General features: G+C 39.6%; 1 protein-coding gene and 1 pseudogene across 3 annotated transcripts; both read left to right on the top strand.

Annotated features, from left to right (window-relative positions):
- The first annotated feature begins 1,190 nt into the window (after positions 1-1,190).
- Positions 1,191-4,200, top strand: LOC146312297 (peroxiredoxin-like 2A; annotated as a pseudogene). The gene is made up of 6 exons (XR_014772229.1): positions 1,191-1,362; positions 1,997-2,007; positions 2,118-2,264; positions 3,577-3,717; positions 3,807-3,974; positions 4,083-4,200. The product of XR_014772229.1 is annotated as a peroxiredoxin-like 2A (transcript).
- A 1,274-nt stretch (positions 4,201-5,474) lies between these two features.
- On the top strand, positions 5,475-19,093 carry LOC146312296 (PDZ domain-containing protein 7-like). 2 transcript variants are annotated; one of them, XM_084741112.1, is made up of 18 exons: positions 5,475-5,682; positions 6,738-6,827; positions 6,980-7,205; positions 8,501-8,638; positions 8,736-8,910; positions 10,069-10,245; positions 10,329-10,476; positions 13,171-13,231; positions 13,343-13,520; positions 14,027-14,253; positions 14,336-14,485; positions 15,252-15,358; positions 15,528-15,619; positions 16,032-16,123; positions 16,284-16,355; positions 16,664-17,263; positions 17,952-18,052; positions 18,680-19,093. In XM_084741112.1, exons 3-18 carry the CDS (start codon positions 7,043-7,045, stop codon positions 18,821-18,823), a joined length of 2,625 nt encoding a protein of 874 aa, XP_084597238.1. In that variant the 5' UTR covers positions 5,475-5,682; positions 6,738-6,827; positions 6,980-7,042; the 3' UTR covers positions 18,824-19,093. The 2 variants fall into 2 exon arrangements, with proteins under 2 accessions (XP_084597238.1, XP_084597239.1); XM_084741113.1 differs by having other exon boundaries at positions 6,732-6,827.
- Positions 19,094-23,223: the final 4,130 nt, after the last annotated feature.

Raw genomic sequence — 23,223 nt, 5'->3', positions numbered from 1 at the left:
CCGTCACATCCAAACAAAACGAGACAGTAACCGAACACCAATGTTTTGTGTTTTCAGCGTGAATAAACTTCAGCTCTCACTGGATACTTTTTCATAACAGCTATGGAAACAGGTTGGTTTTCCTTTGTTTTAAAATCACATTTAATAGAAGGTCAGTCAGGATGTCTAATGCAGGATGTATTTGGTACTTTTTACCTGTGGGTCTATTTTAATATCATTTTTTTAAGGTGAGACACTACAGAAAGCTGGTCAATTTCAAATTATTCTTTCAGACTAGTGTAAAAACAAACAAACAAAAAAAAACATCCAAAGCGCACATTTAAGTGCAGATTTTACTACACTTTGTCTATATGTGTCTCCAAATTTCCCCTAAATATTCTAAAAGGTTCCATTAGATAAAGCATCATTTGTATATTCACTTTATAAGTAATGGTCATTTAATTATGTTTTTGTTATGATTCTTCTTATTAAACTGCATATTTACCCTGACCCTGACTTTAAGTGCAAAACAGCCGTTACTGCAGAGGATGGCAGCTGCAGTATAATTGATAAAGTTTGTCACCCACATGAAGGGCGTAGTCCTTCAAATATACCATCTACATGTTTTTGTAACAACTTTAATAAGTATCATTTTAAAGGGACAGTTCACCCCAAAATCAACATGCCATTTATATCCACAAGAGCAGGCTAGATTGATAAAAAGAAATACAGGCAAGGAGAAAAATATGCATTTTTGATTTTGGGGTAACCTGTCCCTTTAGATCTTAGAAACGTGTGATGTTTTGTTTGCATTTAAATTTATATTGTGAATATTGTCTTGTGATACAACTGAAATTGTTGACCTTATCAAACATGCAGTTAACGGACAAAGCAGATGTTCTGTTTATCAAGGGAGCTTAGTCATTGCACTCTGTGTGCAAAGAGTGTCAATCTGAGTGAAAGGTCATATCACCACCAGGGTTTAGAGATGTAAAAGCTCTGCTGAATGAACAAGTTAAAACAGGAAAAGAGAAAAAACAGAGTTGCACAGAGGAGGCAGGTTTTGATGTAGTAGTGCAGTAATGTTTGAATATGACTCACCTTTAAATAAGCTTTTCTGTGGCCTTTTATTTGCTTAATAAAAGAATAGTGTTATGAAACCTCTTTATATGAAACTTGTAAAGTTTGTTTTCTCCCCTCTCCTTCCGGTTATGTCCTTCATCCTGCAGGGGGAGCTCTTCAGTGTGTGGTGTGTGGCTCTGGCTGTTGTGGCCACGCTGTTGGTTGCGTTGGTCTTCGTCAACACTGACTTGTTCCTAACGAAGTCGGCCCCGGCCTGTCTGGAGGAGTTGGGTGCAGCTGATCTACAGATGACAACAGGAGGTGAGCAAAATGGACATTAAATATTTATTATATAAATATACAGTATATATTCTACACATTCAATATATATTATAAAGTTCAATTTTCATTCTTGACCCTGGAAAAACTCACCACATGGGGTCCACTCAGTAGCTGGATCTTTATCAGCAGATGAGTTGTGTTTTTAATATTTTTTTTATTTTTTCTGAGTCCTTTAAACCTGTGGTTTTCAAACTGGGGGCTTGGGAGCCAACAGGGGTCCCAGAGTGGGTTGTAGGGGGTCCCCAGCAAAAGGAGGAATAGAACACTTTTATCACATTTGTTGGAACATGGAAAGAAAAACTGTTTTGACTGATTTACAGAGATCTAGATTTTTTTAAATCTTCCAATCTAAAAAAAAATACTTCCTTAAGACAAAATCCTCTGTAATTGGGGGTCTACGTTCTAATGTGCATCTATTGTGGGAGTCCTTGACATAAAAGAAATTAGGAACCCCTGCTGTAAAGGACGTTTTGCTTATGTGAGCACGTAAAAACAGAAATAAAAAAAGTTTCCAATTCTTCTACAACTGGGCAAAGTCTCTCCGGAGATGAAGACCATGTGATATCATCAAAAGCTACCCAACAGTTTCTTGTGGTTGGCTCATGCTCTTTAGTTTACATTCCTGTAAGACAACAGGGATACAGTTGTAGACAACCTGTATTAACTCTGTTTACGACGGTTATTAACCCTTGGAGCTCTAACTTTTTTGTGGTAAATGTAACTTTGCCCTCTAGATTCTCCAACAAAGCAAACTTATGTTCAGTTTGTATGTTATGTTTGATTCTGCAGATGGGAAGACAGTGAAAGGTCAGACTTTGTGGGAGGGAAATGGAGCAGTGACTGTGGTCGTGAGGCATCCTGGATGAGCTTTGTGCAGAGAGGTACTGTACATGTACTTACAAGTTTTAGATATATTCAGTGTTGTAAGCTGGATCTGTTAAAACTGAAATTATGCATTTTTATTTGCCCTTTTAGTTGCTTTGAAGTAGAAAAACAAAACAAAGTATTGGATGTCTTAGTAGCGGTAGAGAAGCTAAAACTTAAAAACAGGATACATCTGTCTCTTTTATTTGCATATAACTCATAAAGGTTCAACATCTGTTCTCATCTGTCCTGTCTGCTGCAGTTTTTCTGTCAACACCAGACAGCTTGCAATGATGATGATGCCAGTCTGGCTTGTGTTTGTGTTTTTGAGTGGTGGCCAAGCATGGATGTAGTTCAGTATTTGTACCAGCAATGTGAGGGGGAAAATACTGTGATTAGTTTGCTGCACTGAAATACAAATGTCACATTTTGCCATATATTATTACAGCATTAATTCTGAGAAAATGGTGAATCAAACAAGAACACAAAGAAGGCAAAGGAAGGAAAACCATTATAGTGCATGTGCCCACTTTATTCATGTAATACAATCAAGAGAAAATGTTTTAGAGAAGTTTCAGTGTTAATGGGAAAGTCTGTCTTCAGAAATGGCACTGAATACCACTGGATCCCAACATTTTTGGCTTGTGACCATTTAGAGAAGTGATGTCTAGTTTAAATCTCTTGTCAGAGGGTGTGGCCTTGTATGGATGTGAATTCCCTCCAAAATTGTTACATTACAAGGATTTTCAGTGGCCGTAAGTATAATAATAAAAAATAAAAAAATATATATAAATAATAAAATAAGTTGCAAAAGTTTTCTGTCTTCACTTTTCCTTAAGGACCAGACTCCATAAGAAAAAACAGAGCTAGGGACTTGCTGAAATACTGCGGCCTCCATCTCTTGAAGGGCTGCACAATTAATCGAAATTTTTATCAAAATCAGACTATGGGTTTCTGCAATTTTCATGTCGCAGGTGGTGCACAATTTGTTAAAAGCAAAATGCATCAAAACTTTTAAATGAATGAATGTCATGAGGCAACACATCAGATTCTATAGAAATCTTCACTTGGTACAGATTCCTGCAAAAATCAAATCAATCAAAAGTAGAATAATGATGTAAAACTTATCATTAACATTAATATTTTATTTGGAAAACAATCCAGGACATTTTAAGCTGCTTCACAAATTAGATGAAATAAGTGCAGTAAAATAGTGCAGTGCAGTAAAACAATATACACATTTTACATGGTGGACTGCAGATATAAATCTCAAATTTGCAGAATTTCTCTCGTAGTCTTTTACAAATTTGGTGTTTGCTCTCTCCTCAGGAGGCTGCAGAGCTGTCCTCTCTGAAGGCCCAGCTGGACGAGCTCGGTGTCCCTCTGTACGCTGTGGTGAAGGAGGACATCGGCACAGAGATCCAGAACTTCAGATCATACTTTAATGGAGAGATCTTTGTGGATCTCAAGGTATTTGGACACAGGGTTATGCAAGGATCTATTAATTAGACCTAATTAATCTTCTCAGTTTTCTCTCACTGTTCTTACTTCCTTTGCAGCAAATTTTCTACGGCCCCAAACACAGAAAAATGGGTCTGGGTCTGGGTCTCGTTCGTCTCGGTGTTCTACGAAACTTGGTGAACGCTCAGAAGAATGGTTACCAAGGCAACAAAAATGGAGAAGGCTTCATTCTTGGTGGCCTGTATGTCATTGGAATGGAAAAGCAGGTGATAAAAAAAAGTCTAATCATTTCAGAGTTCTTATATGCAGTTAATTTCATCGTTTGTTGCCTCAGAATGAGAACAGAAAACGCTGACGTCTCCCTTCTCGTTCAGGGTATTCTACTGGAGCACAGAGAGAAGGAATTTGGGGACAAAGCTGCTCTTTCTTCCGTCCTGGAGGCTGCAAAGAAAATTCAAAAAAGTCAATAAATTAGAAAAATTTACATTTATTATTATTTTTTTTAAATCTTCCATATCATCAGGAATATGTGAGTTAATGTGTTTCAGAGTTTTGTTTGGTTGTTGTGTAGTGAACGTTGGTTTGTTCATGACAGTTTGTGTCTAAACCTCTGAGGACACAGACCTGATACTGAAAACCAACTCAAACCTCAATGTTACAATCACAGATGTTCAATAAATATGATCAATACTTTGATTAAAATGGATTTACTGAGTCATCAGTCATTTATTACATTTAAGTTGTATTTATGTGAGCTGTTGTAGAAATAAAGATGATAACTAGAATCATAAAAGGTTCTTCGGCTTGTCCCCGTAGGATAACTCTCTTTGGCTCTTGTTAGAACCTTTTTAAAGCCTTTTGGAACCATTTCAGAGAGGTCTACCTAGAACCCAACATAAAGGGTTATATCCAGAACCATTTGTGCAAGGTCCCACCTAGAACCCCCCATGAAAGCTTCTACAGAGAACCCCTCTATGATATAATGGCTCCACTTAGAGCCCTCTCACTCAAAGGGTTTTATGGAGAACCTTTTTATAAACTAAGGGTTTTATCTAGAACAGACCAAGGGAGCTCTATCAAGAACCTTTTTATATTCCAAGGGCTTTATCTTGAACACACTCAGGGGGTTCAACTGAGAACATTTTTATATTCCAAGGTTTAATTTCACATTTTATTTAGAACACACTCAGGGGTTTTTACAGGGAAACTGTTTATATTCCAAGGGTTTTATCTAGCCACCATCAAGGGGGTTCTACTGAGAACTATTTTATGTTACGGTACAAAGTCCCTTGATGAAAGTTCTTTAAGGATTTCAATAATGAAAAAAAGATTAATATGAAGAAGTCTCCTTTAAAAAGTTATACAAAGTTATATATGTTGTGTTGGCAGATTTTTACCAAACTGACAAAGACTGCAACTAAAGACTCTTCCCTTAAATTTTTATTTTATTGTTTTATTTTATTTTAAATTTTTATTTGTTGATTAAAATGTTTTTTTTTTCACACCTAGTTCTAGTTTCTAGTTTAGTTTTAGTCCACTGTAATTTGTTTACAATAAATGATATACATTAAATAATATAAATGCTTTAATTAAAAGTGAATAAAATGGATAGAGACGGATGGATAGACTCATGTGTCGTGAAAATGTAAATTGTCAGTGTCAGTTGATTGGCATATTTGTTGTCCAATCACATACTCCCAATTGTCTGCAGTCGAGCCAATCATCATGGAGCAGGGGCGGGGCTTCCATCAGAGGAATGTCCCAGGCAGGTGCGTTGGATCAGTTTGCACAACATGGACTCAGGTAGGATAACTCCTGGACTTAATTTTGTTGATTTAAATAATATGGGATGAATTCAACGCTTTTTTTCTGTCGCCTGTCGGTTTGTTGTTCCTGTCAGTATCTGTTGTCTGGTGGGTTTTAAGCGGAATATATGAGAGGAGCTGCCCTGTTGACTGAAACATAAAATGTGTGGTAAGTAGTGTGTTTTGTTTGCGTCTTATGATGTACTAAAAATCTAAATTTGTTCCCACATTGTCAGATACTGTAGCGGAATAAACGCAGACGTAAATTAACTCGCAGATAAACTTCGTTAAATCTGTCTTGGTTTCGACAATGAGACGCTTAAATGTCGCTTTTTGACGCCACCGTGTCTTCAGTTCGCTGTTTGTCGTCTCTGTCCGGGGCGCTGAAGCCCTTGGAGACGTTTGGGGGGAACCCCGTGGTGACGACATTAGGGCACACTGTGTTATCACGGGTTTAAGTTTAGTGACATGTTACCATGGTATCAGCACCATGTGACATCCTGACTCTTAAATGGGTCAGCTCGGCGCTAAATAAACCCATTAAATCCTATTTCTAACCTCACCTGCACCGACAAATGCTGTATATTCGTTGTCCCAATGTCCTTTAATCAATGTGAGGCGCAAAAACTCTAAAGTATCAGAGTTTAGAGTTAAAGTCATGCTCTTATAACACAGGCATGACACGTCATGACCCCTCACAGACCGCAAAAGACACTGCTTTTAACTATTCTAGTCTTAGTAGTATGATTTATAACTAGGGTTGGGAGGGTTACTATAAAAGTATAGAATGATACAGTTACTAATTACTTGTTAAAAATGTAGTCGGTAATTATTTTCATCATTGATTAATCGGTTGATTATTTTCTCAATCATTTAGTTGTTTGGTCTGTGGAGAGTCAGAAAATGATGAAAAATGTAGATCAGAGTCCAAGATGTCATCGTCAAATGTCTTGTTTTGCCCACAGCTCAAAAATATTCAATTTACTGTCAGAGAGCATGAAAGAAACCAGTAAATATTCACATTTTAGAAGCTGAAATCAGAGAATTTTGATTTTTTGTTTCTTTTAAAAGTACTCAGACTGATGAATCGATTACCAAAATGGTTGGCGATTGATTTAATAATCGATTGATCATTGCAGCTTTAGCCTTGACAATTATGTTTAATGTGTTTATTCTTTGTATGTTTATTTATCCACAAACTGTTGATTTTTCTGTGAGACTCAGACAGGTGAGAGAGATGCAACATGGGCAGGAATGGACCCAAGTGTGACTCCAGGAAGCCAAAGAGTCAGATATCATGTCACAAAGCAGCCTGTGAGTTGGATTAAGCTGTAGTTTCACTCTGCTAGCAAGCTAATAAAAATTAATGATGCATGTGTGTGTTAACTGTACATAATGAACACAGTCTAGTTTTATTAATATGCAGCCACCAAACCGCCTCTTCCTTCTGCTCTATGCTGCTGTAGACCCCTCCACCCGGAGCTGAGCCCCCGGTGGAGTGTGTGTGAAAGGGGACCCCGCCAGCCTCCATGGCTAACTCGTCAGACCCGTCCCGCAGGGAGAAGACCCCCGGGACCCAGGGGTCACACACGGCTACACGCAACCTCTTACGGAAGAAGGAGCAGCGCCGGCGTGGAATCCGATCCTCCTCACCCATGGGCCGGGTCATCCTCATCAACTCTCCTGTGGATGGTAAGGAGTGTTGGGCTGGCTGCTGGTGCAGCGCAGATTACAACCTACTGTACAACTATAGAGAAAACACTGGTGAAAGTTTATAAGTCTGAAACTTTAGAGGACAACTATTTGTATTTCTTTTCATGAATTTAGCAGAATGCGCTTGCTGTTTTGCTGAATGTTCTTGACATTTTTGTCGTCTCAGATGCAACAATCAAAAACAAAAAATGAGGCAAATATCTCTTTTTATAATTCCATAAATCAGAAAATACTTCAAACTGTTTTCAATATATATTTTAGGCTAGAAATAATATATATGAACAAACTCCTCTGTGAAGCCTTCAAAATATAGATAGGAATAAAACTAGAAAGTTTAATGTATGTAAATTCTATTGAAGTAGAGATTTTATTTTGAGAAGAGATATCCAACCATGTTCTGACAGACAAGGTGAAAGGGTAAAAATTGTAACTAAAAGCACCATGAAACTTCCTCTTAAGTTCTCTGTTTAAAATGCAAGTGATGTATCATCTAATTAAATCTGTGCTGATTTGCCGTATATTTCCAGAACAGAAATCTGAACTAAAACAAACACCTAAATGTGTATTTTACAAATTTTTCTTCACTAGTCTGAAAGAAGAAGAAGCAGGCATGTTATAGAAGCAAAATAGCCTAAAGTTGACCATATCCTGAATAAATAATGTTTTTGCCCATATTGTCAGGTCTTAAAGTCAGTTGAGCCACTGCAGCTCTGCTCTAAGGTTGTGTGTGGACCTGTTGCAAGAAGTTAGCCTTCATATCTTTTTGCCAGAAAGCCCATCTTCGATAAGTTTAGGGGGGGAAAAAATCATTGTTTGGGGTGAAATAGCAATAGCCAGAAAGCCCCGAAGACTGACTTCACTCATGTGCACAAACCCCAGCAATATGTTAGGCAACCTCTATATTGTCTGAGAGGAAAAACCCAGGGTGAAAAAAAAAAAAGATTCAAATGTGTTGTTTCAGTCATCAGAGGAGGCCTAAAGATTGTTTAATATCTCAATATATCAGAGACAAAAAATGAAGAAATAAGAAGAAACTATTTAGACTTTTGACCCTGTATCATACCAACCACCTGACATCCCTGTAAAATAATCTTAAAACCCCCTCGGGGTTTATGCTCCAAAGATAGTAAACCACTGCTGTATATTATGAAATGTCAAATAAGATGGAGGAGTCAGATACAAGCTTGACCTTTTAATAATTATGGTGCAGGAATTTCCCCTGAGATCTGTGGCATCAGTGGCTCATTGACACAGCATCCATGTGATATTTTTAGGTGGAGATGACAGCGAGGACCTCCACACGATCACAGTGGATAAAAGTGTGGACGGCAAGCTCGGCTTCAGCGTGCGTGGAGGCTCAGAACATGGCCTCAGCATCTTTGTCAGTAAGGTGGAGGACAACAGTACAGCAGGTAAACTAACCTGCTGCTGTGTGGAAATAATGTGATGTTATGATATAACTGTTGTAACAGATGTTTGTTTATTGCTCTTGTGATTGTTTGATCACAGAGGAGGCGGGCCTACTTGTAGGTGATAAACTGGTGGAGGTGAATGGCATCAGCCTGGAGAGCATCACAATGAGCAGCGCTGTGAAGGTCCTGACAGGCAACAACAGGCTGAGGATGGTGGTGAGACGTGTTGGCAAAGTCCCCGGCATCCGCTACTCCAAGGAGAAGACGACCTGGTGAGACAGAGCTATTCATGTTAATATTAAAGGGATAGTTTACATGTTTTGAAGTGGGGTTGTATGAAGTATTTATCCATTATCACTTGTCTACAGTAGATGGCGGTCAACATGCCCCCAGTTTGTAAAAGCAGTAGGAAACTAAGCGATGAATGGGCGTGGACAGGGTCAGCAGCAAAATGTATTTTAGCCACCTTAAAATAATCAATATTAGTTTTAAGCATGTGCTGTATTTAGACTATTCTCACTACTTTACCTTGCTGTCAAACTGCCTTCTCCGAGAGGAAACTGAAGTTTTTAGTAGCACCATCGTAATTAAGGATATCATCAACAGAGGCCGTTGCACCATGCACAATAACCTGTACAATATGACACCTAAAGAAAACAGCTGGGAACCACCTTTCCAAGTTCCATACAAATTTATTTTTGATGGAAATGCTCAGAATGATTCAAAATTAGGTGCGCAGACTCTAATGGAACAACGATATGGAAAGGATTCTTACAAAGGCAGATTTTTTTAGACAGCCATTTCTGAAGGGAGAACTGAAGCAGCTATATTCCTTTCTCTCCCTCGATGAAACGGCAATTTTATCTCGCACAACACTGGAATTTCTGGTCTACCACTGCCTTGATCTGTTAGTTTCTATGCGTTTTTGTGTGACTTGGGGATTTTACAGGATTTGTTCAGATCCACTCAAGTCACAATAATAAACAAACTAACTGATAGATGCAGCAGTAAAGCAGCAACTCCTGTGTTCTGTTAGATAAAATTACTGTTTTTTTTCCAGTGGAGTCTGGCAGCTCTGTACAGAGTGATATTTTTGACTTGCATTATGGTGGTTTTCCATTTGAAAAGGTAAAACAAGGTAAACCAGTGCAAATATTTGAAATATAATGTACACGCTAACTGCAATTAATTTTTTATGTGTATGTTTATATATATAAACATATATGTTTATATGTTTTGCTACTGACCCTGTCTACAGCAGCACATTGCTTAGCCGGTACTACTGTTGCTTCTCCAAAACTGGGAGCATGTTTACTGCCATCTCCTGTCATACCTGACTCATACAACCCCACTTCAAATAATCTGATCTATCCCTTTAATTCAGTTTATTAAAATAATATCAGACTCTAACCTACTGGAAAATCTTCCAGGGTTGACTTGATACACAGGCGTATGGTGGTGGAAGAGAGTGGACGGACGCCTTCGGAGACGAGCTCAGGGAGCGCCCTACAAAGGATCGTCCACCTTTACACCACCTCAGACGACTACTGCCTGGGCTTCAACATACGGGGGGGAAAAGAGTTTGGTCTGGGCATCTATGTCTCCAAGTGTGTTCCCATGCCACTGATATACAGGCTTTATTTTCTTCATCACTTCATCAGAGTTATTGAGCTGTTTCTTGTTGTTTCAGACTGGATCCTGGTGGTCTGGCTGAGCAGAATGGAATAAAGATGGGGGACCAGATCCTTGCTGCCAATGGAGTGAGCTTTGAGGACATCAGCCACAGTAGTGCTGTGGAGGTGCTGAAGAGTCACACACACATCATGCTGACCATCAAGGTGAGATTTGGTGCAGAATTTAACCATTTTTAACCACTCGAGAATTGAAATCCCTCCAAACTAGACCTTGAGGAACACCACATAAAAAAAATCATCCCAGACTTCTGCCATTTGGAGATTTCTGTAAGATTTGCATTCTTCTGTGACTGGATGGCGAGCACCTCTGTTCTGGAGACCCACCCTTATCGACAATATGTCTAGGAAAACCATAGATCCTCTGGATGGCTCAGGTCTTTAGTTTGTGGTTGTGAAGTTTCATGCAGCTGTGATTTTCCTAGAGGTTACTGTAGGTCATTTTGTACAGTGAGTCTAAAAAAAGTGGGCTAAAAAAGTAAAGTGGGTTTGTCTGTAAAGGGGAGCCATAGAAGCCATTTTCTTTCAGATGTCTTGAGGTGAGAGGCCAAAGCACCCATTTAAATTTGGCCATGCTAGTTTTTCCCTCGCCTAAATTCTGCCCAACTGTGGAGTGTTATTTAACCCTCTAGGATGCCACAGGTCTTATAGTTTGATATGATACCAGTATCTTCACTCTGTCTTTAAAACTGGCCTGTTTCGGCCTCTGAAAGACTGTAATGTTACAGTGAGGTGCAGCCACATTCCTAATTCTTGTAAATATCCATTCTGGAATGTACAAATCATTTCTCAGACTCAGTGGGAAAAACCGTCTTTCCATCTCACGAATCTCCTTCAGTATTTTGAGCCAGTTATGTAGTGTAGATGGGCCAGCATGCAACCATTTGCTCCTGCAGTAAATCTTTTCGGGAGGTTTTTGTCATTTCCTGTTATTCCTTTCGGCCCGTATTAAGTTAGATGGATGTCAGTGAGATCTGCAGCCCAAGAATATGCTGCACGATTCTCCAAATTTCTCTCCAAAACATTTGTATCTTTGGACAGATCCAGAAAATGTGGTTGTGATTTGCCTCAGAGTAACTTTGACATGTTGGGTCTATCAATATGTTTCCAGTTTAGGAGGAATGAAAAAAGGTTTTTCCAACAGAACTCACTCCAAAATGTAGAACATGAAATAGAAAAAAATACTTTGAGACATTTTCCCATTGCTGACTAGTTGTTGTTTTTTTATTCTTTTTACAATCTCTCTCTCTTTTTTTTTATGGTTCTCATCATGGTTTGTGGTAATTCCTCTTTGCAATTCCCTCGTAAAATTTTGAAATTACAGATTTAGAAGCAGAATCCGTGTATTCGTGCAGAGTTCACTGGATTTGCCTCCTGTTTCCTTTTTCCATTTTTTTAAGGAAATATTGGCATAACTGTATATTACAGAAAAAGTTTTCCAGTTAGTATATGTCTATTTCATTTTTTAAACAGTATTTAAAGACAGCATGAAAAGAAAATTGTCAGTGGGTCCAGCTGAAACGGGAGTAAATATAAAGAGAAATATGATTGGTGTAGAAGCTTGACTCAGATGTACTTTTTTATATTTAAAATAAAGAAATTTCAACCTCCAGGGCACATATATGATGTCAAACTGTTTTTTAAAAGACAAATGGTCAGAATAGTCATCTTTAAAAAAAAACATAGACAGGTGTACAATATGTCACAGATTTGACAGATGGAAATGGCAACACAATGCATTGAAAATAAAACGTCTACTGTCCCTGCACCAGAGCACAGAGCCCTGCTGGTACCGTTTACTAAACTGTAAAAGGACTAACACTGGAAAGGTTCCTCTCTTGAATAAAAGCTGAGGGCTTCGAGAGGCATGAACTCACACTCTACTTATCCACGTTGTGACACCCACACACTCACTTTAATAAAATGCATCCCCCAGCACAGAAAAAGAGGACTCTCAGGAGTATTCATAGATTTGGGGGAATATTTGGTGGATTATCTCTACTTAGAATGCATCATAACTGTTTGAACAATTATGTCATCGATTTGTTCAAGAACATCTTTTCAGAATTAATGAAGTCATCATCAATAGAAACCGTTTTCTAAGGGGTAAAATACTCCAGTTTCATATAAAAATGTGGAGTACACTGTGGATGTTTCTATTGGAAAACATGGTTAACAAGAAGTGTAAGCACTCATCTTGTGTAACTTAGTTAGCAGAAGTACAGTAAAGTTGTCTCAGTTGAATGTGGGGATGTTTGGTGCTGAAGTGTCACGTTGCATATCGACTCTTTGTTATTAGAAAGCGTGTCTGTTATTTTATCACTGCCTCGGTTAGATGACCTGATGTGCATCAACTTTCTGACCCGTTTCCTACCTTTCATCTTTAATTCTCTTACACACACGTAAACCAAACACTAAGTGCCTGACTACGGCGGCGGTTTGTGTGGCAGGGCCGACAGCTGGCACGCAGTCGTAATATTCCTCGCTCACTTTACTTGTCGGAGCTTGGGTTTCGCGCTGTGAAAAATAGCCAGGCCGTGTGCATTATTCACCAGGCAGCTGGGATCAGGTGCTGATCAAAGCTTAGAGCCGTGTTTTGTGCGAGTTTTGTCTCGGGATCCCTCGCTTTTGACCCGCGCATTAGAGTCAGAAAGCATCCCAACCGTCAAAGGTTATTATGAACTCAAGAAGGGAAATGTGTTTCTCTGTAGTAGGAGGACGTGTTTGGTTTTGGATCTCTGTGTGCTTCTAGGGTTACTCTTTATCAAATATAGCGATCCCATAAAAGTTTCAAGGTCTCCACTGTATCTCATTTGCATATCTGTGGCCATATCTTCACAGGAAGCAGGACGATACCCTGCTTATAAGGAGATGGTGGCAGAATACAGGTGGCTCAATAAGCGTATGTATCTACAGTGTCATGTGAGCCTTTCTGCCTGTGTTTTTGTCTGGGACACTTGTTGATAAGCTCGGATACATTTGAGCCAGATGATCTCTTTGTGTTCTTCCTCAGTGGCCAACGGTACTCAGAAGTCTTCCTCCCAGGGTTCAGAGTCCACCTCGTCAGCCTCCTCTCTGTCGTCCGGGACACCGGTCAGCTCTCTGAGCGGCCTGTCGCAGGTCATGTTCCCTCCCAGCATGCCGTTTGGTTCAGATATGGTGGATGTTTGCATCTCCACTGAGGACCAGAGGTCAGGGTCAGCTTGCTGTTTTTTTTCCAAATTTGTGCAATTCATCTTGAGGCAACAATAAGAAATACGGGGACAAAACAACTACACAAGTAAAAATATAGAACCTTTTACTTGTTCTGGGCTCTTAAAGAGATTGGTTGGATATCTTGAAGTGGGGTTTTATTAGATAGTTATAGATAGTCAGTGTATTACATTGTGGAGGTGAATATATAAATAAATATAGTGTACACTTAAACTTAAACTTGTAGCTTTGCTGTTGACCTTGTCCATAGCAGTACATTGCTTAGCTCCCTACACTAGTACTCCTCTGTACTTCTCCAAACTGGGAACATGTTGATCTCGATCTTCTGTAGGTAATACACTGACTGTGGATAAATACCTCATACAACCACGCTTCAAATAATCTGAACAATCTGTAGTTTCTTTGCACAGCTTTGGGGTTCAAAAGCAGCATGTGTATGTTTGCAAACTACACCAGACGTGATCGTGGTAGTTTGTCTGTTCAGGTCTGAGTCGGAGCGAACTGAGACCGCCATCCAGACAGACCTTCCCTCTCAGAGGACGGGTGCGGAAACCACTCGCAGCCTGGGACGGACCACTCTGCTCAGAGACACAGTGATCCGTGCTGAGGAGTCCAGAGGGAGGAAGGAGTCCCCGAAGACAGCCGTGTTGCTGGCTCTCAGCAGGCCGAGCCGACCGATCAGCAGGTCCCAGAGCCAAACCACCGTGGCAGGTGAGGCGAGGAGAGAGCAGGTAACATAAATGGATAGAACGGTTGAACTGCATAAAGACCCACTGTTGCTATCCAATCACAGAGATCAAGCAGAAGAAAGAGAAGAAGCAGAAGGGGAAGGACCCAGAGGAGAAGAGCACCCTGCAGCGCTCAAAGACCTTCGTCAACTTGTTATTCAGGGGTGGACGCAAGAGGGACGCCTCCAGGGGGCGATCCAAGTCCCCTGGTAAAGGTAGCTGTGTTTTTGCATCCTTAAAGTGCATTATAGATGTTTTCTCCACTGCCATAAATTAGATGATTTTCTGTATGATCCGTGTGTGGAAAACTTCCGACCCTTCACACAATAACACAAAAACTGATACATCGCTGTAAATGTGCAGTATATAAGACCAGAGATTACAAAAAGGTAAAGCGGCCATTGTTCTAGATCTTTTCAAATTGTTAAATAATCTAATGAAAAGACCAACAGCGTGTTTTTCAGTTCTTCATCCCCCAACCCAGTCTTAGGTTCTCAGCCTCAAACTCTTTAGGCTCTGAATAAATATTTTCTCTTTTCTTACATTTTCTTAAAAGGCATCGTTTTGATCTACAAGATCTTACTCAGGCAAATGACAAAAAGAACAACAGGAACCGATTCAGGAAATCAGTGGCTCAGAAATCCAGCTCTGCAGGATGGTGTATGTGGGATTGAGTCAAAATAAACTACACAGTGTCACCTAATGCATCAGTTTGACTCACTAGTTAATAGTTTTGGGACGACAATGGAGCTCTATGACACAGAAAAAAATAAGATATATCAGACTTTAGATACAGAGACAACTTGTTAGTATGATAAATTGTCACTGTTAATAAGAATGAAAATAATAAGCATAAAGCATAAAGGTTAAATTTTCTTTATATTAACACTATACTAAAAACTGAAGTCAGTGGAGCTGCAGAGAGGTTTTTAAGATCATACATCACGACCTAACACTGATTCTCTCCTGTGATGTTTCCAGAGGTCAGTGCGGTGCCAAATTCAGAGATGCTGGGAGTGGTGGAGGACATGGCCCGCAGGCTACTGACTGAGGAGGAGGTGGCTGCTGTGATGAAGACATGCCGAAGGGTAAGAAGCTTCATTCACAGCTGCAGACAGACTGAAATATTGTAGTCTTTAGACGTGTTAATCCTGATCAACCAATTCTTTCACAACATACTTCATATATCAGGTCTTAGTTAAAGTCAAATTATCAGCTGGAAAATGACTCAACGATTTTTATTGTTACTCTTAATAGTACATAGCCGAGCGATCAGTGGAGAACTTGATACGCCACCTGCTGGTCGTGCTGGACGGGCCTGAAAAGCTGCTGCTGCTCAGGGAGGTCAGGTAAGGAGACGGAGGAAAAGAAAAGGAGAATAATTTCAAGATATTAACTCCAAAGCCTACATTAATACAGCTAATGATTCAATTATTGATAATAAGATAAATCATGATCTCAAAATGGTGATATTCACAACAATTGGAGTTTAATATCTGCTAAAATATATACAGGAACGTGTAAACATGACGATTTTCTTTCTGCCTGCATGTAAATACTTCTGCCACTTCAGCGGCTCTTGTGTAAAATCCAGCCAGAGAAACAGTGGTATTCCAAATTGTGCCAGACGGAGATTTAAGTATTTTTCAGGATAATCTCCTCAAATCCAAATGTTCCACAATAAACCACCGATGACTAATTAAAAATGTTCTGTAATCTGACACAACAATGAGGATGACTCAGCATTTTCTTGTCTCCCAGGATGCTGCTTCCTCCGTCTGACCTGAGTGCGTTCAACAACATGGTGACCCACATCGAAGTTGAGGCCTACGACATCCTCAAGTATCGTTCAAGTGAGTGCAACACACGCTGAATGTCAGAATCTGTGTGATTTTGTGCCAAAAAAAGCTGAATTAGGAGCAGCAGCTTTAACAAACACACAAATCAGCTCTGTACAGTCTTAGTTGCACTTTATTCTGTAACATTAGATTTTTCGTTTCCTCCGTGTTGTAGTCCGAACTCCTCCTCTTCGCTCGCCCACATCTGGTCGCGCACCCAAGCGGCGCCTCATCACTCCGATCCCTGGTACGTACCTTTCAGTTATTTTACTTTTCCTAAGAGGCTGCTTTTTTGTTACAGCTAAACAAAATAATTTAATGTTTTTTCTGCAGTTGTTGATTGTTATGTTCTGAGGAGGATGTCAGCCCTGTGGAACTCATGACATGATAAATAAAAATTCTGACACACTAACAGTGTTAATAAGTTAAATTATGAGATATTAAGTAGACATTTTGACTTAGTATCTCACCATGGTTATTTTTTCATGTGTGACTTTTTATCTTTTATCTTAAAATTGTGCAGAACACATAAAAAGTTGCTGTGTTTTCCTCCAGATTTCAGGGGAGGTTTTGAACTCCATAATGTGGAGGAGGTGGAGAGGGAGAGCCACCTGCTGGAGGCGCTGGAGAAGCTCAGTCTGTCTGGGCCCCGAGTGTCCAGAGAGAGGCCCCATACGTCCAGGTCCTTCACCCCACTGCTGGACATACCAGTGGATGGATATGACGCAGATTCCAGAGAGCTCAGATCCTTCTCTTCTAGCGCCATGCTCCCCAACTGGCTGCTGGCACGCAGTGATGAATCCCGCCCTCCGCTGCGGACGGACATCGGCACAATTCGCTCTGTGCACTTTGACGAAGTCTCACTGCACTCGACTTCGGAAAGAGGAAGGTCCCCGTCCAGAAACGGACACTCCAAAAGCAAAAAGGAGAAGAGTGGAGACAGGAGTAAGGAGAGTGTGTTCACGCTGCAGAGTGCTGCTCGCAGGAGTCGGCCCTTGTTGTCGCAGGTGTTCAGCTCAAGTGCAGATCGGCAGGTGGGAAGCGAACGGATGAACGGACATCAGGCTGCACCAGAGAACGGACTCAACGGCTCCGAGCCTGAACAGGAATATGAGCTCCAGACTGTCTGCATCTCCAAGACCAAACAGTCACTGGGTAAATGTGTTCGATTGGGAAAGAATTAACATCTGGGCGCACGGAGTCATTTTGTAAATAGATACAATTTACCATCATTTAAAGGTTTAGTTCATCCAAATTACAAAAAACATTTTCACACTTACTTCTAGAGACACTCAATGCACATATGCAAGTTCTGCTAGTAGTTAACAGTAATTATTTTAAAAGTCACTTCTTTACTATTATTTATGATCAAATATTTAGAATAATTGATGAATTGGTTTGAGTATTTTTTTAAGAAAAAAGATATTTCACTGTTTACAGCTTCTTACATGTGATTATTTTCTAGTTTCTTCACTTCTCTCTGACAGTAGACTGAGTATCTTTGAGTTGTGGACGAAACAAGACATTTGAGGACGTCATCTTTGACTTTCGGAAACACTGATCCACATTTTTTACCATTTTCTGACTTTAATGGACCTAGCAACTAATCTATTAATCGAGAAATAATCAACAAATTTATCAATGATGGAAATAATAGTTAGTTGCAGCCCAACAAAATACTGTAATGAGTCGTCAGTGTTGTGGGCTGTATGACGTTCAGTGTTCTCCCAATGCTAACATAATGCTAAATGTTAAATTAAAAATATATAAACATCACTGCAGAATACCAGCTGTGCAACGTTAGGCATGACTGATTCCCGCTCATGTTGTTTTGATCTTTCAGGCATCAGTATATCTGGTGGGATGGAGTCAAAGGTTCAGCCGGTGGTGAAGATCGAGAAGATCTTTCCTGGAGGAGCTGCCTCCACCTGTGATGTGCTCAAGGTGAGAAAAAAGTCACCGGGTCACAGGTTCCTGCAGGGTTCACCAAATTCAATTTAATACTTCACACAATCATGTATGAAACATGATGGGGAACCATTATAAGGTTTTTTTCATAACATAATTTATGTGCACTTTCCAGCAATATACAATAATAACTCCAAATGATATAATTAATTGGATTAACACAACTTGGAACCAGATAAACAGCAGAAAATGGATTAGGGGATTAACCAATTAAAAATGATAAATTAATTAGTTTTTGCCAAAATCTACATGAGTGAATTATCAGATGATGAGCTTCCTAGCTCTAGCAGCTGCAGTGATGACTGTGTTTGCAGCAGGTCTGATGGTGCCGACTGAAACTCCACAGCAAAAGATTTAATGCAGCAATCCCACGTTTAGGTTTATGTGTGTATAACGTCTCCTGACAGCCTGCAGTCTCATAAAAAACATTTTATAACCAACAAAACTACCTTTGGCAAGCGAGAATAAATGTTTCAGACATGTGCACAGTGAAGACCTGCAAATACCCCGGTGACACACGCAGACATACGTTTTGTGCTGAGTGTTTGTCCTTTGATGTGTTTGTACTGTATCAGACTCAGACTTTGCCTCTCGTGTCCTCAGGCTGGATTTGAGTTGGTGTCTGTGGACGGAGTCTCCCTGCAAGGAGTGACCCATCAGCATGCTGTCGACATCATCCGGAAAGCCTTCAGCAACAAGGCCAAAGACCCCATGGTGTTTGTGGTCAAAGTCCCCAAAAACCTTTGAAAGGAGACTCGAGACACTCTTCATGAATTTAGAGAAATGGACTAACACAAAGACAGAGACAGTTGAACTGCAGCCCGAACACACAGATGTGCTCTGAGGTCAGGTATGTAATTTTGCCATTCATGTTGAAGTTTGACCTGATGACATGGACACTGGTGACTGTTGAGCAGCTTACTAGAAACAAAAATGGCCTAAACCAGCAGATCATGCCACTTACAGGGTAATTCTGGCATTTCTTAAGCCTTTTACGTATTTTGGGGTATAAAGTCAAGTCAAATTTTATTTGTATAACCCAGTATCACAAATCGCAATTTGCCTCAGGGAGCTTTACAATCTGTACAGTGTGTGACACCCTCTGCCCTGTAGACCCTAGAAAGAGTAACTGCTATTTTCCACCGCATGCAGCACGTCGACCTGCATGTCATTTTACACCGACTGCCGTACAACAAGTAGAAGAGAAGAAACCCTTGCCTGCCTGAATTGACTTCTTCCCATTAAAATAAATATTATTAAATAAAGAATAAATATGTACCAGAAGCTCCAACAGCGATGGCAACAGCACACCAAATGACATCTTTTTTATGGTTGTCATTACAACGCCGGTTCTGCGGGACATAGAGCTCTTAATGTTTCTCCATCACGACAATATTCTTTCCTCGTCCATTTCTGAACTGAATTAACTCAACTACGGTGTGAAAACAAATAGGATGTGCTGAGAGTAGGGTGCACTTGGTTGCTAGGGTGTTTGTGGGTTAGGATTAGTTGCTAAGCAGTGTGAACGGGGGACGACCTGAATGATATCATGCACTGAATTCAACCCAGTGTGCAACACTTATATATTTTCAAATTCAACCAGTATCTCCACAGAATAAGATAGGAAAGGTATATATTCATGTTTATTTTCAGCCAGGAAACATACAGGAAACACACACGATGAAAAAAATCAGATAACACACAGGACATCATTTTAAAGCAGTGTTTTGACATTATTTTGTGTGCTGCAGCAAAAACAGAACTCTATTCTATATCTGTTGCATTCGCATCTGGTGTTAATACACGCAGTCTGCTACCATTGTAATTAATGCAGACCTATGGCAGTTGTGCTGCATGCGGTGTAAAATGGAAGTAAGGAGAAACTCCTGCTGCTGTGAAATGGGCTGCAGTGTAATCCGTGGGGACAATGTACATCTACAAAAAGTGCTTGTTTTTTCAACTGCAGTCAGTTTTCCATTTGCTCTGGTTCTTGAACTGGTTCAGTTCAAGAATCTTGGAACCTTGGTGCTATCTAGCAAACCAGACCACGTTTCCACCAGTTTTGAGTAGGACTGTTGCGATCAAAGATGTCATCATGCACAACAACCTGTAGAATTTGACATGTCTGCTTTGGTCACTAAGGAAATCCTGAAATCCACCACATTCCTTTGACAAAACCAGTAATTTCATCTGGCAGTCCACAGAAGCTGCTGGTCTACCGTTGCCTCGATCAGTTAGTTTCTATTACCGCATCATTTTGGTGTTTAATACCTGTAATAGTATAGCTTTTCTAATAGCCGCTATTTCCTGTAACTTCCGGGAAAACACAGGATACATGAGAGAGAGGAAGGAAGGCAGCAAACACGAATAGAACTTTAATAAGTTACCTTGTCTCTGAATATGATTTTTGCTTGAGACATGTCAGATTTTCTTCAGCGACGTTGGTTGTTTAACAATGAAGGACTCAAATCCTGTGATCTTGCACTTCTCCACAACGTCAAACAACATCTTTTTTTAAATTGTTTTAGTGTGAGCTGGAACAGCGGTGTTTAAAGGGTTAGTTCAGATCCAATCTAACATGTTTAAGCAGCCACTCACAGTTACAATGGCACAGCTGTGACCTACTGGACGAATTCCACATCTTTTTGTAGTCATTTAGACCCCAAAATATGTAAATAAATAAATAAAGGGCGAAGGTTTAAAACTACCACAATTACCCTTTAATACATTCGTTCATTTGCTTAATCTTTAGAGGAATACTGTAGTAAAGACAAATGCAGCAAAAGACATTTACAGTAAATGAACTTTGTGTTCTTTGAGCCTGAAATCATGAAACCATGGTGCTCCTGATGCCTTAATATTTCACTTTATCACAACCCAGGAGCCAACGCCTGTCAAGAACATGATTTTCTTTTTACATTTTATGTTGTATTGACATCCAATCCTCTCAAAAAAATAAGTAGATGTGTCATGTGTTGGCAGTGCATGTCTGCCCCCGATGACAAACTGTAACCTGAGTGCCTTTAAAATCCCTGTGGACTGAACATGTAAAAAAAAACAAAAAAAGTCTGACTCCATGATGTTACATTGGCTTGAAATCTAAATGTTGACCTGCAGAGGGCAGACGTGAGCTGCACAGAGACATCTCTGAAGGAAACCACAAACCTGAAAAACATCACTGATGTAAACAAGATGAGTACTGTAGAATAAATAATCAAGGTTGCCATTGGAGAGAATTACAACCCAGATAAAACTGTTAGTCCATGTCTCATTTCTGCAAAAACTCTATTGCATTGGTGTGCATATAATTTGGCACAATAATACAACTAAGGGAGAAACAGCCTCTACTGTAAAACTTTCTGGTTTAAAAAGCAGTTATATGAAGTTGAAGAAATCTCCATGTACCACACGCAGCTATTAAATTTTGTCTTTTTTTAATTAAAAACATAGTAGGTTTGTTCAAGAAATGTACAGCATGAAAATATACATTTAATGTCTTCATACAAATATTGTGGATTATAAAATTTATACTGAGGAACCAGAACAAACATCCACACAAACATTAATATACAGGCATCGTTATCTGTAGGAGCAAAATATATAATGTGCGACATTGCTTTGGTCTATTCACAGTGGCTATGTTTGTATTTTCTGAGATGGACAGACATCTCCGAAAGAGAACGCAATGATTTGTCAGGGTTATTTACAGAGGACGACAATTCAATCAGCAGTAATAAGAGGAACAAAAAACATGTCTTCTTCTCTTGGTTCTGTAGTACAGGGAAGTAAATACACATGAAATGGGTCCTATACTTGAAAAGGTTGGTGGACGAAACAGTCACGCCGTTGGTCAGAGTAGTTTACACCAAAACAGCCATCATTCAGTGCATGATTTCACTTCAGTGATGTAAAATAAAACCTTTTATGACCTCTTAGAGCAAGTATTTTCCTCTAATTATCAGATATAAGAGCCACTGTGAGTGTGCTTTAGTACTATGACACACTTCTCATAATTATATGTACATTTCCGTTTGTTGTATTACTATGACTGAAGTTACAACAGTAGGGATGAGTGACACAAGGATACATGGTACCATGAGACAAGATAAATTTCCCAGCCATCACAGATTGTTTTTACCGTGGTCACTGTCCCTTTAATATCTCTGATTAACAAAAGAAATCCTGCTCATTGCTTTCCAACACAGTGTACAAAACATTGTTCTCCAGGTGCTTGGTCCAAAAAATTGTGATTCTCTCCTCCTGAGGGCTCATAACGGTGTTCATTACTCCCTTAAAAATGTCTGCTATAATGCATCAGGAAAAGTAAAATGTTTACTCAAAACTAGGGATGCCCCAATCACGTTCGTCTGCTGCCAATCCCAATTAGCAATGATCTATAGTTTTATTTGTTTTGTTATAGCAGCTGTTATAGCTCTTCTATATTTTCCTCTGGATCATGAATGAGAGCAGCCATACATCACTTCCCTCAACCATGCTGCATTTTGCAGTTGAAGTGCCAGCGCTAAAAAAAAGACTAGTGCTATTTTCACGCATGTTCATATTGGCAGTGTAATTAGTTCACTAAAACACCACAGTGGACAGACGACTAAAACAGCAAAACAGTGTCTGTAAAAAGTGACAGATGCCAGAAATACATCACCTGGAGATTCAGTAAAGTAATATATTATATTGTATATGTCAGGATATACCACCTCTGGCCACTAGGTGGACCTTCAGGGCTGTCTGTCAGAAATGATTTAATAAGCAAGGCTGTTTGGAGGTGCTGAGTATACAAATGATCGGGGCATCTCTACTCAAACATTTTACTTTTTCTAATTTAACAAAGACAAAAATGTAAAAGGAGCAGTTTACAGTGTTGTGAGTTCTTTGGGAGTCAGAAATCACAGGTCTACTTCACGGCAATGAATGAGGATTTTGGTATGATTTAATTTAATTTAATTAATGTGATGAAGCCCCTTCATGTGTCGAGTATTTAAATTGCATGATTAGCCCAAAACAGACATCGGCTTTACTTCATAGAAAAAAAATTGATCGCAGAAGACTTTTTGGCATGTCATTGTAGGAAAAGCACAAGTAGAAATATATTAATTATGGTTGAATTCCATTTAGATGCTTCAGTTTTTTTT

This window comes from Lutjanus erythropterus, chromosome 17 (assembly GCF_056507025.1).
Source record: "Lutjanus erythropterus isolate fLutEry1 chromosome 17, fLutEry1.hap2, whole genome shotgun sequence".
Taxonomy (NCBI): Eukaryota; Metazoa; Chordata; class Actinopteri; order Lutjaniformes; family Lutjanidae; genus Lutjanus; species Lutjanus erythropterus.
Note: the sequence above shows the minus strand (reverse complement) of the source record. Positions and strands in the feature narration are given on the sequence as shown.